Source organism: Ursus arctos, unplaced genomic scaffold (assembly GCF_023065955.2).
Source record: "Ursus arctos isolate Adak ecotype North America unplaced genomic scaffold, UrsArc2.0 scaffold_3, whole genome shotgun sequence".
NCBI classification, from domain to species: Eukaryota; Metazoa; Chordata; class Mammalia; order Carnivora; family Ursidae; genus Ursus; species Ursus arctos.
Genome location: NW_026622985.1, coordinates 29,481,912 through 29,501,619, shown reverse-complemented (window position 1 = coordinate 29,501,619; position 19,708 = coordinate 29,481,912). Strand labels below are relative to the sequence as shown.

At 32.7% G+C, this 19,708-nt stretch overlaps 1 protein-coding gene across 7 annotated transcripts in view; it reads right to left on the bottom strand.

Moving 5' to 3' along the window:
- Positions 1 to 19,708, bottom strand: part of RUNDC3B (RUN domain containing 3B) — a 130,603-nt gene that overhangs the window by 44,236 nt on the left and 66,659 nt on the right. For 4 of the 7 annotated variants that reach the window (XM_026504935.4, XM_026504953.4, XM_026504945.4 and 1 more), the window contains 4 exons: positions 13,667 to 13,756; positions 11,639 to 11,719; positions 6,049 to 6,217; positions 5,015 to 5,172 (listed from right to left, as the gene is read on the bottom strand). In XM_026504935.4, the coding sequence (XP_026360720.1) occupies positions 5,015 to 5,172; positions 6,049 to 6,217; positions 11,639 to 11,719; positions 13,667 to 13,756 (498 nt within the window). Of the gene's footprint in view, positions 1 to 5,014; positions 5,173 to 6,048; positions 6,218 to 11,638; positions 11,720 to 13,666; positions 13,757 to 14,901; positions 14,917 to 19,708 lie in introns of all 7 variants that reach the window. The other 3 variants (XM_044386260.3, XM_044386266.3, XM_044386262.3) reach the window with 1 other exon arrangement.

Genomic DNA, 19,708 nt, shown 5'->3' with positions numbered 1-19,708 from the left:
AGAGATGTGAAAAAAGTATGAAGGAATGAAAGGACAGGATTTGCTTCAAAATAGTTCAGCAAAAAAAGAAAAGGAAAATGAAAAAAAAAGAGATAAAGCAAGTGTGACAAACGCTTGTTAACTGTTCAACCAGGTGATGGGTAATCAGGGCTTTAGTATACAAATCTCTTTTTTGTGCACACATGAAAATTCTTTAACAAAAACTTTAAAACATAATAGCATTAGAATTCAAATGCTAATTTTATTTTTAAAAGGTCAACTGCGTGCTAAATGGAAGTAAGTGAACAAAACAATGGTATTTATGTATTAATAATGATATGTGTTATTTACAAATCTTAATTTAAGGAGGCTTCCTTTATGTACTCAGTGTCAACATTTACTAAGTAAAGATGCCAAAAGTGAGCCTCTTTTCTAGTCTGAGTCACTTCTCCGTGAAACACCGTACTGTAGTTCCAACTGTTGCTAGGCCCCTTGCCCAAGTATACTGACATCTGCTCTACCAAACAATCTGCCAGCAGTTTTAATCAAACATCATAACTAAAGGCAATGAAATAACAACCATATTAAACCTGTACTCTTTCTTGTTGTAATATGTAATTTCCCATTATCACTCAAGAAAGTACAATACAATGTAGTTTTACCTAACTATCTGGTATCTGGCTTTTTTCTCTTTCAGATGCATCTTCTTGATTTTTCTGTGTTTATATGGATAACAGAGTGTGCAATATATATTAGCATGATGTTAATATCTTAATAATAATTGTTACCTGCCAAAAAATATACATGATCAGGAATTATCATAATTTGTCCATTATTAACAGGTCCAGGATGACATCATTGCACTCTCTTGTTACGATCTATACCACTCACCCTAAACCTGGTGAAGCAGGGTGCTACAGCTTCACTGACTTGCGGTTTGCAGGCCCACAGACCACACCGTCACTACTCCCCAGGAACTACACAAACGTGGCTGTTGAACTATAACAACGAATGATTCTTTACTTCTGTTAGCTAGACTCTTCAGTTCCTTCACGAGGGAGTCTTCTAGGACATGCTACTATTCCTATAGCTTTTCACACCATAAATAGAAAAACTGCATCAGCTAACTAGCAAAAACTCCTTTTTATAAATTTTACTGGTATTAATCATGACAAAGGTATTTAGATTTTATTCACTGTTCTGAGGCTATCTAGTCCCGAGGCTTGCAATCAGTGTTTTACAAAGAATCATCTGTATCTATCTGAAGATCTAAACCTGTGGATGAAGACAAACCTTTCCTCCCAGTACGGTTCTCTTCAATTAACAACATGACCAATGACATCCATCTGTCCACTTTATTAACTTATGAGCTTCTTGTAAAGATAGAATATGTCTTTCTTATTCTCTGTATTCTCAGTACTCTCAAGCACAGAAGTATACATTTAAATAAGTGTTTACTGAATGAAACTAAACTCAAAAATGAAAAGGTTTCCTACCAATTAGCATAAATAAAATGACAATAAGTTTTCTATAAGGCCATAAACAATACATTTCATAATCTTATGAGAGACTTTCCATATAGTGATTCAAAGTATAACTAATACATTAACCTTGTTTGTATTTATTTTACTGAATGAAGTTTAATATGCAAGCAAAATGGAATTAAAAGTTACCTAAATAAAATAAAGGTATGCCACAGATTTCAATAAAACTATGAAAATAAAAACCTAGAATGATGCTGTATTTCTATTGAAATGATAGCATTATTCCTAATCAATATTTGGAGATTTAAAATTATTTGATACTTTAAAATTCCACCAACAAAAATTTAATCACTCAAATACACCTTAGTCAAAAACTAATAATCCAAAATAGTATTTCATCAGTGATCAATGAAGAAAAGAATATAGTTAAAATTGGTACCAGTAAAGTAGTAAGTAGCCATGTATGTCTTCCTCCCAATATACACAAATCTATACTGTAATTATAAATATTAACCCAGTATACACAAACCTACACTGTGATTATAAATATTAATCCAAATGCCATTTAGAAGCTAGATCTGAAAAATGAATTTTTTGAAACTCAGGGATAATACAATCTAAGTCTAAATTCATTTGTCTGATCTGTAGCATTTGGGCATAATAAAGTAAAACATTTTAAATTTACCATTTATCCAAGTGTATTTATTAAGGAGATTTTAAGGTTTTGATAGACCAAAAGAGAGGAATAATCTTTGAATGTTTTCTTTGTTCTAATGATATTATTCATGATAGCATTTCTACTCATAGTAATCCTCAAGGTAAGTATTATCTCCAGTTTAAAGATAAGGAGACAGAGGCTCCAAGACATTAAGATTGAGCTCATAATAATAGGCAAATATAAAGCCAGTATCTGAACACAGTCCATATTTGTAAGAAAGCTTTAGAACGCTCCTCTAATATACCATGCCCACCTAATCCTCTATTGCCAAAGCGATAGGATGGTCACATTTTATGAGTATTCAAAGACACATTAAAGCATAACAGTTACTCAAAATACATCTAAGCATTGAGAAATATATAAAAAGAATAAGGTAAGTTAAAAGGATTTAAATCAACCAGGAAAAGATAATTAACGTAATGTGAAAGCAAATATTGCACGCTTCATAATCCATTTAATACCCCTCTCCTGACCTTTTCCTTCACATATTATAAATTTTAATCTTCTCAGGGCCCTACTGTCTTCTAAGGATTAACAAAGAGAATTCCAATGCCCAGATTTCATTGCAGGCCTTCCTAACTGTTGATAAAAAATCTCAGCAAGAAGGAAAAAAATGTCCACTCTCTCCCTAAAGCCACAAAAATGCCCAGAGTATTCTGTACCTTACAGATGACAGTTAATGTAGTGAATTGAGAAGATTCTCAAAGGAATGTATCTTACCCTTCTGTTCAGTATCCTTGCAAGTGGTTTTTGTACAAAGGAATCTTGTAAGACACCAGTTAACCTGGTTACAAGTGTAGCCATGTTATGTGAAAGTATATCTTTAACCCTAAACTCAAGAAAATAGACTAATTCTGATTGGTGGCCTTCCGTATTTATTTTTTGCTCTGGTAATATTTAGCTAAAATCTCCTTAAAGGCATTAAAAAAACTGTAAGTATCAGTGATATTGTTCTATCAGAGAAGTATAATAAAACTATAACTCAGATTCTTTTTTCAAACTTTTAAAAAGTTTGAGTCTTTTCCTTTACATTATCAAAAGTACAATAAACGTGATACATTTTATTTTTCGAATGAAAATATCTTTGATAAAATAAAAACTCATTTCACAATTATTTTTAAGTTAAAAGCATTGAGACAAACTACCAGTATCAATTGCAAAAGAAAAATTAAATTGTCTTCTACTCTTTTAACTGTAAAGAAATAACTAGAAATCTCTATTGTTTGGCTTTTGATATTATTCTCCCTGCTTACAGAAGCAAAGGGTTATGGAAGGTATTAATTTGCCCCTCAATGAGTGATAAACTCTCAGTAAAATATTAGAAAAAAATAAGAAATAGTACGTGAACATAATTCTTTTCATCAAGATACAAATTCCTAGAAAACACTAAAGTTTTCTGTTAGTTAATAAAAGCTTTTTACTTAAAAAAAAATCATCTTTCCTGTTTACTAGGTCTCAAAGGATCTCCTTGGGAATAACATGTTAATGACAAAAGGAACCACAATAGAAACCACAGAAAGAAAAACACGTTAACTAAGTGATTAAAATTAGTATCAGTAATAAAAGGCCAACAGACTATATATGGACCTCTGGATATGATATCCCCAACACTTACGGACACACCACTTATATTCCAACCACAAATGGACAAGCTTATTCTAATCATGAGGAAAAGCAAACCAAATCAAAGTGACGAACATTCAATAAAATTACCAGTTTGTATTCTTCAGAGGTATCAATCTCATATAAGACAGACTGAGAAACTGTTCTAAGTTAAAGGTGACTGAAGAAATGAGACTAAAGAAATGAATAACCAAATGCAACACATGATTCTGGACTGGATTCTGTACCAGAAAAACCGAAGCTGCAATAAAAGATATTATTTGGACAACTGATGAAATTGAAATTAGTTATGGGTAAGATGAAAGTATTACACTGATTTAAATTTCTGAAGTTGATGGATGATCTATGGGTGTATAAGAGAGTATCTTTGTTCTGAGGAAGCACACAACTGAAGTATTATAGGGTAAAGGGTTGTGGTATATGCAAGAGGGAGAGAATTATGAGCAAATGTGGCAAAGTGTTGAAATTTGGTAAATCTAAGAAACGGCCTATCAGAATTCTTTGTACTATCCTTGCAACTTCTCTGAAATTTTGAAATTATTTCAAAATAAAAACTTGAATATCACCCTTTAAGATTAAATATTAATGTGAGAAGATTTTCACCATAAACAATTAACTGATAAAATCAAGTTTGACGAAATGGTATGATTAGTGCAAGTGCTTTGAAAAATGACAAATTAAGGAACTTATACCAGAGTGTGATCTACACACCTTTCTTCAGGGAAAAAAACAAAAACAGAAACAAAAACACCCAAAAAACTACTGCTATGGAAAAAGCTATACCAAAGTGTGCTTAGTGACACTCTGGCACACATGGGAACAAACGCTGCACCATCACTGTACTTGGGAGTGGTACTGGTCTTATATCCCATCTTTTGAATCAATTAATTAATCAATGAATAAATAAATACTTTTCAAATTATGTATATGCATTTGAAAGAATACACATCAAGTTATAGCAGTTAACTCTGTCTGGGTAGCACACATCCAAAGATATAGTTTTTATTTTCTTCCTGTATTTTGTAAAATTTCTGCCATGAGCATGGATTACTTTTATGAGAAAAGGAAAAGTAAACTTTCTAAAAAGAGTAAGTGAAAAAGAACTTAATAGCAGGCAATCAGACTTCTCAGAATTTCAATCCTATGTCAAAACATGACACTTTCTTATGTTTACATACGGCCAATATTTTCCCAAAAGGATCTCACTTACAGCTGATCTTGAAGCTCCACAATTATATATTCTAATTGTTCCTTTTCCAATTTATGGGCCAGATCAGAATCTTCAATCCTTTGAAGTAGTATTTTATTCTGGGAGACAGATTCAGACAGCTGGTTCTCTCGAAGTCGTAAGAGTTCTTCAAGATAACCCTGAAAATACAGTACCAACGAAATAAAGCTACTGCACAATCCTAATGTATATCTTGAAGATCAATAGTGAGTAGGTTAAATGCTATTCTTTACATATTTAATGAAACAATCTCAAAGTATTACTGATGAAATATTGAAAAAAATCATTTTAATTGAATAGAAAAATTTAACGTATGTCCTCCATCCTTTAAAGCCCTTCCCTGAAGTTCAATAAGATGTTTACTCATGGTAGGTAAACTGGAAGTTTGTATATTTTGACCCCCTTCACCCATTTTACCCATCTCCACCATGTTCACATTCCTGGTGAACTGTTTCTTTTTTTTTTTTCAAGGGCAATGAATTTCTTTAGTCTCAATAGTACTTTTCCCTTAAGGACTATGTTGAATGATACAAATACAGAATTTTTTCATATTTGTTTTACCTTTACCCTCCTAATAAACACTATACTCTCAAACATATAAATGAAATCACATACAGAAGAATATTTTTAACTTTTTTTAGAGGGCAGGAGGGCCAGAGAGAGACAGGGAGAGAGAGAATTTTAAGCAGGCTCCAAGCTCAGCATGGAGCCCAACACAGGGCTTGATTCCACAACCCTGAGATCATGACCTGAGCTGAAATTAAGAGTTGGATACTTAACCGACTGAGCAAACCAGGTGCCCCTAAATGGCTAATTTTTATATTAAAACATAAAATTAGAAGAAGTTGAAAAAACAAGTGCATCTTTTAAAACTTTGCAAGACAAGGACAATTCAAGAACAGAAAGGAAGTAGCAATGGGTCAACACTTACATTCAGCTAAAAGATGTTTTGGCAGTGATAGTCCAAAGGCAATAATGAGAATCAGATTAAATGACTTTTGGCAACTGATAAATACCTTCTGTTCCAGGGTTAGCTGATACTTTTGTTTAACTCTCTTACACTTGTTGAACCAACTATTCTCATCCATGATGAAAGGAGGTCCAACATTCTCTGGAGTGCTGCTTTCACTACCACTGCTTCCCAAAGTCCTCAGCTCTTCCTCGTCACTGCTGATGCTGTCAGAACTGGGAGGATTAAAATTTTAAAAATAAAGTTAATATGTTTCACTCCATTAAGAAATACTTCTCTATTTTGTAAGCTGCTAGTGAGCCAACTCCAAAATACTTAGCACTCCATAGACAATAATAATAATGATATTATAACGACTTCAGCTTCCTGAAAAAAAAAATGACCATCTAGTATAGACTGCCGACTCCCTCTCACATAGTCAAGCCTCGAGATGCTACAGAAGTTCAACTGAGGTTTATAAACCTAAAGAATTAACATAAGGACTGTAAGAATGTTCTGAGAAGAGAGAAAAGATTTCCAGGGAAGGGAACCAGAAAACCTAGATATGCTGGAAAGAACTTTGTGGATGAGTTTTTTTACTCCCTCAGGTAGATCACTGCTTGTCCAGTATCCACTGCTGTGCAGACAAACAGCACAACCAGCCTAATGTCAGTGGGGTATAATAGGGCAGTGTTTGAGGTCAGCTCAGCTTTAGCAAAGAGGAGATAATAAAAGGTTAAGAAAAAATAGTCATTCCCAAGCATCTTCCATTGGGGAAAGAAGGAGAAGCAGAGGTAGAGGAGAGGAAATACTGTTTACAATCCATATCAGAAATTCCTAATGACATCCATTTAGTAGAGGAGGACAGAATAAGGTTAAAAAAAAAAAAAAGATAAAGAAAGAGGAAGAAGAAGAAAGAAGAAGAAAAAAAGAAGAAAGAAGAAGAAGAAGGAACTAAATGAAGAAGTACACTAAAATGGATGTCTGGTTTAGAAGAAAGAGGAGACGTTACACTTAAAGAGGGAAAAATACACTTTAAAATATAAGCAATGATATTAACATAAAAAATAGCATACAAATATTCTGTATAATCTTCAAAGTATTAAAAAAAAAAACAAACCTCTGACCTATCAAATAGAGAAGCAAAATAAGAAAACAGAATAAATTCAAACCAAAAAATAAGATGGCAGAATAATCCTTAATACAAAATAAGTTACAAAAATTTTTAATGGGTTAAACTCAACAGCAAAAGCCAAATGTTTAAGTTTAATTAAGACAAATAAGGACTGAAGCAACTGGGTAAAAGCATCCAAGTCATGATTTCAGCTCAGGTCATGATTTCATGTGTCACAGGATCAAGCCCGGCATCAGGCTCAGTGATCAGCGTGGAGTCTGCTTAAGATTCTCTCTCTCCCTCTCCCTCTGCCCCTATCCCTGCTCACACGCTCTCTCTAAAATAAATAAATAAACCTTAAAAAAAGACAAATAAGGACCAACAATAAGTTGTCTACAAGATGCATATGAATACAGAACAATTAAAATTAAAGAAATGGAAAGCACACCAAGAAAACATGACTCAAAGCAAATCCAGTTCAGAAATAATAATTTCATTGGTTTGCGTAGATACACTGGTGGGAAATATCATAAGTATCAAAGAAAGATACATATTTCATTTTCTGTGATCTGTGTTTACACCTGTTGGGCTCTGGAGTCTAGGGCCCAAGTATGTTGCAAATATGAATCAGAGACTTCCACATAAGGAAAGGTCCTACCTCCAAGGAGATGCTCCCAGTCAATGATCTAGGAAACAAACCAATAAACAAACACATACCAAAGGAAATTTGCCTGTCACAACCATGACTACAGACTAGAGAGAATAAAGCAGTGGCTGAGGATAAACCTCCAGCTCTGAAAAACAAGCAGAACTTCCAAAAAAAACCTATTTTGATGTTAAAAATTAAATGGATGAGCTAACAGGCAGATATAAAGAGAGAATTAATAAAAGATATGAAGAAATTACAATTACTTATTAAAGGTTTTCAATGCTTAGAAAAAAATAACTGCTATGGTAGAATAGCATAGCCAGCAAAATTATCTTTCCAGGAAGAGGGCAGTGTAAGTGCACATACTCAGAAAACTAAAACCTGAGAGCTGTACCAAGAAATTCTCCTAAAGAACTACTGATCACGCTCCAGGAAATAGAAGGTCCAAGAAGAAAGAGTGAGCAAAGAAAATTTTAAGCTTATGGGTAAATCTAAACAAATATTGAGAGTATGATACACTAACAATATTTTTAAAATATCAGAGACCTAAAATTCCGGATGGTAATAGCATATGTCAAGAATGAAATGACTAGAGTTAAAACAATGCAAAGTCCTCATTTATATGAATAGGTAGTAAAGATGTTAACTTTATACTTTGTTAACTTTTAAGTATGCATATTAAAATTAATGGAGTACCAAAACAAGAAGAGAAGTATAGTATATAACTTGTAAACTAGTAGAGAAATAAAATGGGAGGAGAAGAAAAATCAATAAAGAAAAAAAGAAAGAAGAAATAGAGAAAGAGTAGAAAAAGAAAAGCAAAAAATGTAGAATAGAAAGCAAAGAGTACAGGGGCGCCTAGTGGCTCAGTCAGTTAAGTGTCCAACTCTTAATACAGGCTCAGATCATGACCTCAGGGTCATGGGATCAAGGCCCATGTTGGGCTCCATGCTCAACAGGAAGTCTGCTTGAGATACTCTCTCCCTCTTCCTCTGTCCTCACCCCCGCACTTTCTCTCTAAAATAAATAAATCTTAAAAAGAAAAAAAAAAGAGGGCAAAGAATACAAGTATTGAGAAAGAAAAAAAAAGTATAAAAATTCTCCATACACTGGGTATAAGGGAAGGTATCTCAAAATAATAAAGGCCATATCTAACCCTCCCACAGCGACTATCATACTCAATGTTTAAAAAGCTGAAAGCCTTTCTTCTAATCAGGAAGAAGACAAGTATACCTACTGTCACCACTATTATTTGACATAGTATTGGAAATCCTAGCCAGAACAATTAGGAAAGAAAAATAAAGTCATTTGAATTAGAAAGGAAGAAGTAAAACTGTTTGCAGATGACATGATACTATATATTAAAAACCTTAAAGACACCAGCAATAAACTGTTAGAATGAATGAGTTCAGTCAAGACGCAGAGTACAAAATCAATATACAAAATAAACTGTGTTTCTACACACTAATGACAAACTATCAGAAAGAAAAATTAAGAAAACAATCCCATTTATAATTACATCAAAAAGAATAAAATACCTTGGAATAGATGTAAAAGAGGAGGTAAAAGACCTCCCTACACTGAAAACTGTTAAGACAGTGATGAAAGAAACTGAGAAAGGCACAAATAAACTTCAAGACATTCACTGCTCATGAACTGAAAAAATTAATATTGTTAAAATGACCATGGTACCCAAAGCAACCTAAGATTCAATGCAATACCTATCAAAATTCAATGGCATTTTGCATAGACCTAGAACAATTGTAAAATCTGTATGGAACCACATACACTAAACAGCCAAAGCAATCTTGAGAAAGAACAGAGCTGGAGGCATTGCACTTACTGATTTCAAAATACATTACAAATCAACAGTTATCACAACAGAATGGTACTGGCATGAATGCAGATACACAGATCAATGGAACCAAATGGAGTCCAAAAATAAACCTATGCATATTTGGTCAATTAATTTATGACAAAGGAGCCAAAAATATACAACAGTTAAAGAACAGTCTTGTCAATAAGTGGAGGTGAAAAAACTGATCAGCCTCATGTGAAAAAATAAAGCTGAAACTGTGAAACTCCTAGAAGGAAACAGAAAGTAAGCTCCCTGACATCAATCCAGACAAGTTTTGGATTTGAGGCCAAAAAAAGGGTAAATAAAAGCAAAAGCAAAAGTAAACAAATGGGCCTACATCAAACTAAAAGGCTTCTGCATAGCAAAAGAGACCACCACAAAATGGAAAGGCAACATACTGATTGGGAGATATTAAATGCAAATCATAAATACTATAAGGAGTTAATATCCAAAGCAGAAACTCAACAACAAAAAGACAAATAATCCAGTTACTTACTAATGGATTATAGACTTCAACAGACATTTCTCCAAAGAAGATATATGAAAAGCTCACAGTACATGAAAAGACGGTCAACATCATTAATCTTAGGGAAATGCATATCAAAATCACAATGAGATACCACCTCACACCTGCTAGAATGGCTATCACCAAAAAGACAAAAGATAACAAATGCTAGTGTAGATGTGGAGAAAAGGAAGCCCTGTGCACTGTTGGTGGGATTGCAAATTTGATACAGCCACTATGGGAAACAGTATGGAGTTTCCTCCGAAACTTAAAAATAGAACTACTGTATGATCCAGAAATTCCCCTTCTGGGAATATAGCCAAAGAAAACAAAACACTATCTTGAAAAGATATCTGCACCCTACATTCATAGCAACACCATGCACAATAGATGAGACACAGAAACAACCTAAAAGTCCATCAGTGGATGAATGGATAGAGAAGATGTGGTATTCGTATATAATAAAATATAAAATCCCACCTTTATGCCTGTCCAAAAATTCTTGCTATAATTTTTTTATGGATCTAATGTACTAGAATTACCCCTTTTCCCAAGTGATCCACTTACTCAGGTTAGAAATCTTGGTACCATAATACTATGTTACTCCTCCCTCACTACCTGAGTATCCTCACACTCATCTCTCCAATAGTGACTTCTCTAACTAGATGGTGATTATCTTGGGAACAAGGACTATACTCTTTTTCAGAATTTCATAAAGTGTCTACCCTCTTGAAATCTATGTATCCCTGGCAGTTAGGAAAGTTTCTTTCTTACATTAGTCCTCAATAAATGCATCTTCAGAGAGAGAGAGAGAGAGAGAGAGAGTCTGTGTGTGTGTGTGTGTGTGTGTGTGTACATACATTACACATATACATATATTACTCTCTCTCTTTCTGTTTCCCTTATAGCTCTGGCCTTACCATAATATTTTTAAAGTATATAAAGATGATCTTTTTATTCAGGAAACTATGCGAAGAGACTTTCAAAAAAAATCTATATCATCTGATTAATTTTCAATGCTGATGAGACTGTAGGGAATTCTTAACTCTCATACAATCCTGGTAGTAGGATGAATTGATACAACTCTTTTATACAGACACACTTTAAGGGCCATAAAATTTTTCATTGTCTTTGCCTGAGTAACTGTAAATTCACAGCAGAAACAAATAGAAAATTGTTTTGCACAAAATGTTCATTATTCTTTCCTTTATAATGGAAAGAAAATGGAGAACAATCTGAATGATGGATTTCAGTTTTGAACTCTCAATAGACTATAATAGAGCTATTAAAATTATCATTATAATGACTACACCAACAGAAATACATGCTGTTTTCTAAAAACTATATTTATGCTGAAATTACAGTTATGTAAAAAGTGTATTAACATAAACACTAAAAATGCAAATGGAGTTTGTATTTTTGAATGATTTCTGATACTGAAATAGAAGCAATTTTAATGAGATGAATATATTACACAAGATATTCAACTATAAATTAAGATTTCAATAACATATTTCAAAATGTTAAATACCTTTGGGTAAACTTCAAATATGGTGTATAGTCTATTACTGCAGGAAAGTTTCCATCCAGTCCTTCTCCCTTAAGGCAGAAGCTAAGACAAGAGACAATAAATGTGTCACATAACACATAAACTTTTAAATCGATGTTGTGCTATAAATAATCTCTTGTTAGAGACATTTGTTTCATCAAATTGCAGGTAAATTTTTAAATTCAGATTTTAAATGTTAGTGGTTAAAAATAAACACCTTAATAAAGATACTCTATGTTCACTACCAATGACAAAAGACTGCACAAGTTAATACACTCTAATATGAATATATCATGCAGAAGAAAAACTTTCTGAGAAATCTGTTTAAACATTATTTAATGGATACTACCTTAGTCTTCACTGGATTTTAAGATGTCACTAGAGAATTTTCAAATGAAGACTTGTTCACATTTTCATACAAACTCTATGTGACATTGACTAACACCTTAAAAGGTCTCACTAATTAGAAAATGAAAGTTTCCTAAATTATCTGAATAGATGAAAGGGCTTGGATCTTACACCTAAAAGAATGCTAAAAAAAAAAAAAAAAGCCTTTTAATCTTTAGTCAATCATTTCTGAGGCCATGGCAACAGAAAAATGTTGAGATTTGCCCAAAGTCATACTGGGAATCTTATTAAGCCAGTAAAGAAATTCTAGATCTCCTGGTCTCCCAATCCAATAATCTTTGTCTTGTATGATGGTATATCCAATTGGATTATTTTTTTTAAAAAGTGTTTAGTTCTATTATTACTATTATTAAAAGAAAAAAGTCCATCTTCTAGGAACATAAACAAGAACATTTACAAGATGTAGGTTGATCTTTTAAAAAAACAAATTCATCTATGAACTCCCACCTTCTAGTTTCTTTGGTAAGTTTGCCTGTTGAAATACCATTCTAATACATTAGTATCAAGGGCATGTATGTACTTTTTCGTACTTGAATAAAGAATGAACAAAAGTGGTCATACTTTATAAGTGCTTTCCTTCATTTACAAAATTATTACTAATGTATCTTTAAGACATATGCTTTTAGCAGCATGACATGTGAAAAACTAACACACTTGGAAGGATCAAAAAAACAACCTCCAGATTGCATCTATCATATTCATATTCTGAACAATTAAGCTAATAACTGAATACTACTTTATTAAATCTTAAACAAAGGAAAATTATACTGATAAAATGAAAATATTTTGAAATGGAAGTGATTTACTAAAAAATGGTAACCTCAGTGGAAATTAGCAGCATTATTTTTTGATTCAAGATCTAACAGATTTCCAATTATGTTTTATACTTATTTTTTTATATTCTCGGATTTTTAAGTGATATTTTTCAAAAAATTATAATATTTTCATCATTCTTACACTTGAGTTCTTGTTACAAACAAACCTTTTACTTTTAGCATAATGTAAAATCTTGTATCAATTAAAGAAATGCAAAAAGATACTCCCATAAATCTATGAAAAACATTTTTATGTTTACTACTTATAATCTTAGTCTGAAATCAATTCATCTCGTTGGTAATAAAAGCAAATGCTAACAATATTTTTGATGGTCTAGATACATAAAACAAACATAAGACGCCCAAGATATGCCAGGATCTTTTTTACTTCAATACATGAGATAATGAAAATCTTTCTGGCTTTAAATCTACATTTAGTGCATCTCTTTTCATTTTAAAGCAGGAGCTAAAAAATACTAAGAGATAAGATCCAAAAACTTCCTTCAGTGCTACCAGGGTATAAGTTTTCTGCTGGGGAAATGCAGTCTAGGATTGTTTTGCCCAAGCGAGAGAGCAAACATGTCCGTTAATTCCTTAACCCAAGACAGTCTCTTTTCTGAGAGCAAACCCAGTGAGAAAGCTGATGTCGCTGGATGGGGAACAACAGGTATCAAGTATCAATATCCAGCTGTGTGCTTTACTTATTAGCAAACCAACAAAAAAAACCTAAGTAGAAACTATTATGAAGTCAAATAACTTAGAAACTGAATACACTTAGATTAAGTACCTGAAATCAATAGCATTGAGTCCAAGCAGCATGCCAGCAAGCATATTTGCTTCCTCACCCAAGACAATTGCTCCATCTTCATAAAATCGCCTAAAAAATGAAATGGATAAATATGTAAATATTAAAAGCAGACTGAAATTTCATCTATAGAAATTATTTAGAGACCAAACTAAAGTAGAAAGAACTAAATTTTATTTATCAAAATAAAAACTATCCGGATCACGCAATTCTTGTAGATATTTAGAAAGAAAAATGCCAACATAACAAAAAAAATCATTCTAAGTGTTTCCACTTCTCTTAAAAAGAATTCCTAAAGTGACTCTTTCATTGGGCCAATATTGTCTACTATTTTTCCCTAATAGTGAAGCAATATGATTGTAATTTGAAAGGTGGCAAATTCACAGTCATTTATACTGGTCTCTTTTTGAAACTATGTAGACTATTGTTGTAAAAATAGAACAAACACAAACAGACATTGTTTTTCTCTAATTCAAGGGTTATTAACTAAATGAAGAACTAGAAAGATGAGATCATTAGTAATTCATGCTAACCTTTAACACTACAATACTAATGGGCTAGCAGGGTGACTGCGTATGAAAAAGAAAGTGTTCATTATATCTGACAAAATATGAATATGAATCTGTCAGTGTTAATTCCTATAAAGCTTTCTGTTTCAGTTAACGTTAGTTGTTAAAAATACTAAAATTTTATTTTAATATACTTATAGACTTTGAGAAAATATCATGGTATGAGGCTAAGGTATTTTTCCACAAAAGAATGTAAGATCATTGTATTTACTCTCTTTAAAAAATAATACTGTGCAAAACCTAGTTGATTTTCAGTAAGCAGGGATCATTTAATTGTTATATCTATTTATATTAGATATAGACAGTCGATGCCACTCTGTAAGACCCCACTAACTAGAAGGAAAACATTTTAGTAAATGAAATTTGTCTTACTCTTTTCGGTAAAAAAGATTTTAATATGCTCATAATCCCACTGCCAATTTTGCATAGTTCACAGTTTAAAAATACTTTTACAACATATCATTTGATACTCGCTTAAAAAGCCCGTGAAGCAAAGGTGGAAAGAACTATCATTAGTTTCAAATTTACCATCAAGAAAAGTTAAGAATTAGGTTAAAACAATTTGCCCAAGCTCATGCAGATAAATTGCTCAAGGAGGAAACCTAATTCTTCTTACTTTAAGTTCTATATATTTCTATTAAACCATACCTGTAAAACCATTTCCTGTAAAACAAAAATATTAAAGAGAATTTAACCTATGTTATAATTCATAAGGAATTTTAAACAAATAAAAGTACAAAGGAAAATAAGAGACCACTATTCTACCCTCTGTCAGATGTAAGGCTACAAACAAATATGGTGGGAAGACTAGCATGGAACAGATGTTTTCTGTTTCCTTGGAAATATGGGAATTGCTTTTATTGACTCATACAAAAAGAGAAAAACTAAAAACTTCCAGTGTAACAAAGATTAATAAAATAAATGGAAGGAATTTCTATTTATTTAACTAGGATATCCCACAAAAAGATGAAGATATTTAAATCTATATACCTGAGATTCTGTCACTGTCCCAATAGCTAAATTGGCTACTGAGAGAATATTTTGACTCCTGGAAGAACTGATTACAATGGCTCTAGATCCCCAAATTCTATGGGACACATGGCTTAGAAAGAATTCTGGTTTTTGATACTGGGAATCACCCATTATTCCTAGTATTTCCCTATATAAGAAAAGGTCTACTTTTTTTTTCTCCATCTTGAGTCCACCATGTTTAAAAGTACATTCTAAGAATCAGATCAAAATTATTTCTGCTTGCTTCCTAATGTCAAAATTGATTTAGAGACTGTTGATGAATATCAAACACACACACACAAATCTAACTAGTTTTAGAGATTTCTTAAAGTCCAATGATCTTACATACATGTGTATATAATATTGTTCTGATGATTTTTTGGGGCTTTATTTTTACTAATTATTTTTTAAGTTAAACAATATAAGTGAAACACTTGCTACATGTGAAATAATTCCACTCAAATAAAACCATACCTGAAGTGTAATGTTATACAGAACTCATTTACCATAAGTCTTTACTGCATTAGAGGGTATGAGAGAACAAATGGAAGAGGAAGTGCTAGTTAAGAGTTGTCCAGGGGCACCTGGGTGGCTCAGTCAGTTAAGCATCCAACTCTTGAGTTCAGCTCAGGTCCTGATCTCAGGGTTGTGAGATGGGGCCCAGCATGGGGCTCTGCGCTTCTGGGCATGGAGCCTGCTTGGGATTCTCTCTCTCCCTCTCCTTCTGCCCCACCCACATATGTATGCGTGCTCACTCTCTCCCTTTCTCTCCTTAAAAAAAAAAAAAAAATTGTCCATTGTATGCTGAATGTCTTCACTGTTAGTGTGGGGTAAGAAAAAAGTATTTTTCATAAAATACACTTTTAGGTTTGAGATAACTTTTTATAAGTAACTTAATTCAGTATTCAAAAGAATAATGAATTGAAGTGATCTGAACTGAAAAAGATACTTTTATCATTTAATCAAAGACATCATTCACATGTATTAAAAAATCAGAAGCTATTAGGAAAATTAATTTTTATTCTCTTAAATCAACATAGCAATAATTTTAAATGAAAGTCTGATTCTTATCATCGACACTTTCAAAGACTTCAAAAAACTGTAAACTTTAAATCTCTTCATTTTATCTCATCGAAAAACTGGAGCATTAATAAAATTTGCTTATATAACCAAAGTTATGTAACAAATGAGCCAAAGGTAAACCCTAAGATGACTAAATTCAATAATAGTAAGGTAACACTAAAAAAAAATTCTTTCTCTAGTTGAAAATATTTTTGTTCTAAAGAAAATAATTATATGAGAAGGATCTAACCAAAACAGTAAACTGAATTGCCAAAATACATTATAAATACTGAAAGTGAAAGGTAAAAAAGATACATAAAATTTCCATTTAAAGCTTTATACATTGGATTGTATCTCTAAAGAAGTTTTGCTTGTTAGAAGCAAAGGAAAATTATGAGCAACTCTTGATACTACTGTAATCTGGAAGAAAAACTTCCACTTTTTTTTATTAGGTATACTCTTTCATTTGTCTGTTGACTATAAAAATATTAGAAACCAGGAAAACATTTAAAATAACACCCTAGTAATAATAGTACTTTTTCTCTTTTCATATATAATTTAACTCTAATTGAAACATATCTCTATAATGCTATCTTTAGTATTCATACTGTAAGACTATTTAAAGGCCTTTCAGGTACTTCAGTAACAAATACCCTTTGGATGGCGTCCAAGGTAAACAACCAGTGTGGATCATACCGGTACTGTACAATATCATGCTTCAATTTTCCCTTTTTGAGAGTCAGAAGTTATTCTACATACTGAAAATGCAATATTAAAATATGAGAAATGTTATCTCATAAACCGAAGAAATTTCATTATCACATTCTAGTTCCCTTGCCCAGTTTAGTCTCTACATATGAAATTCTAAGGGAGAAGGCTAGAAAAGTCTCCCTCATGACATGAAAAATAGATTATAGCATCATAAATAAATGTCATATTTCATTCAAAGACCAACTGAATCAGAATGAAAAACTGATCAAAAGTAAATCTCCAAGATCTTGCTAGGAATGTAATAATAAATAATAATAAATTCCTATTATGGGGCAAGAACTGTGCTAAGTACTAAAGTTAAATGGTGAACAACTTAAGTATGGTCCCTCTCCATGCAGTGCACCATAGGAGAGGGGACAGGCAACAAACAAAAGAAAAAGGTAATTAGGGTTGAAGATAAGTAGTATAAAGCAAATAAACAGGTTGTTGAGGTAGAGAAAAATTGAAGGAGAACGCAGCTCTGAAGAAAATCACTATTAGGAAAGGCATTTTGTAGTGTTTAGCTTGAGACCTTAAGCCTGCAGCAATCTGATCACATAGGGCTCTGTAGACCATATAACATCGGCAATAAATGTGAACGTTTACTGAGTGCCAAGCACAGTGACAAATGCTTTATATGAATTACATTCTTTAACTTTACCAGCACATATTATGACAGAGAGGGATTAAGCACTTGTGTAAGATTCTACCACTAGAAAGTTGGTAAAGCCAGGATTTGACTCCAGGAAATGTATTTGACTAGAAACCATTTTAATGCTTTAAGTGGGAACTGACACAACTTTTTAAACTTTAAGAAGATTGGTTGGAAGATAAATGGCTAGTGGAAGGGGGCAAACTGGAAGCTCACTGAGAACATCAACAGGGGAGTGTAGACAAGAGATAAATGAGGTACTATCACTCTAGCAATCTGGAGATTAAGGTAAATAGATCAAGATAAATTTTGGAGAGAGGACTGACAAAACTTGTTAATTAGGAATGATTATAGAGAATGACGGAGAAAGAGAAATAAAATATGAATTTTAGGTTCTGACTTGATCAAACATGTAGGTAGGTTGTGAAACCATCTGCTAAGAAAGAGGTAAAGAGGGCTAGAGGGGAAAAAAATCAAAATATCTGAACTATCTAGGTAGAGATTTAAATGCAGTGTCATGATCATACAAGTGGTATTTAAAGCCATTCTAAAAATTCTATGAAGACAGACAGAAAGGAAAATGAACGGAGAATAAAGATCATACAATGCAGGGCTGAGCCAGGAGAATACTGACCTTTCAAAGTTGTAAAGAGCAAAAGAAGCCAAAAAGAGAGACAGAGACAGAGTCAGAAGAGCAATTAAAGAAGAAGGAAAAGCCATGGAACGTTATATAAGTTAAAGACAGAGGTTTTTCAAGAAAGGGGAGGTATCTAACTGGTTTAGCTGGACAATGGTGTAAAGTATGGACAGGAGAAATAGCCATTTGTAGCTTGTATATTATTGGTATCCTTTAAAAAATTATCCTTGGTGGAGTGGGACAGACACTGCACAAGAGTAGATACAAGAGTGACTCTAAGGTAAGGAAATGATGACAGTATATATCAACATTTTTTGAGAAGTGAGGTGATGAAGCAGAACATGGAAATGAGCAGAAGGAAATACAGGTTCAATGGAGAAGTCTTCTCTTCAAGGTAGGAGATAGCAGCATATGTTTCTATATGTGTGGGAATGATCCAACAGTGGGAAAGAGATTAAGAATGAGATAAGAGAAAGGTGATAACTAATGGAAGAGGTGAATGGGGATAGGAGCCAGAAGAAGGTGGCCTCTGACAGGAGAAGAGACATTCCAACACAACAACAAAAGAACAAAAAGAATATGCTTACAGTATGTTTGATGCTAGGAATAAAAGCATTCATTTATGGTAAGTTCAATATGACCAAGAAGATTATTCTTACTTTTACAACAGAATAACATCAAATATACCCTTAAGGTTTTCCTTACTTGTTTCCAGGAATTACTGCTTGCATGGCTCGTGGACAGTAAAATGTTTTCAAAGTTTATCCATGTTGTAGCATATATCAGTACTTCTTTTTTTTTTTTTAAATAAGAAGTTTATTTAGACAAGATGCTTGATGAAGGGAAAACTATCTAGGATTCATCTTACAGACTAATTAATTTCTACCTAAAGACAGATTACCCTACATTTAACATTTATGTACAAAAATGTTATAAAACTGTCCTTCATTTTATAATAATAAATGAAAAACAATAAAATTCTCCAAACAAGGTATGCCAGAATTTTCATGTTCTTTTTTTGGTTAAACAGTGAAAACAAAACAATTTACTGGAATATAAAGAGCTGAATGAGCATGAGCATGGAGAATGCGCGTATTTTCACAGAGTCATTACTTTTCCCCATCCCGTCTTGATTTGATGTCAATGAAAATATACCACCGGACATTTAGTACAAAAAAAGTGCAATCTGCTAGTGCAAATATGCCAGTTACTTTAGAGTAAAGGAATGGGAAAGGGGAAAATGAAAAAATGGAACTATCATGCAGCAGTCAGGATGTGAGGGAACCAAATTACGTTTTTTGTTTTTGTTTTGTTTAACAGAGAATGTATTTTTGGTCTGTAGG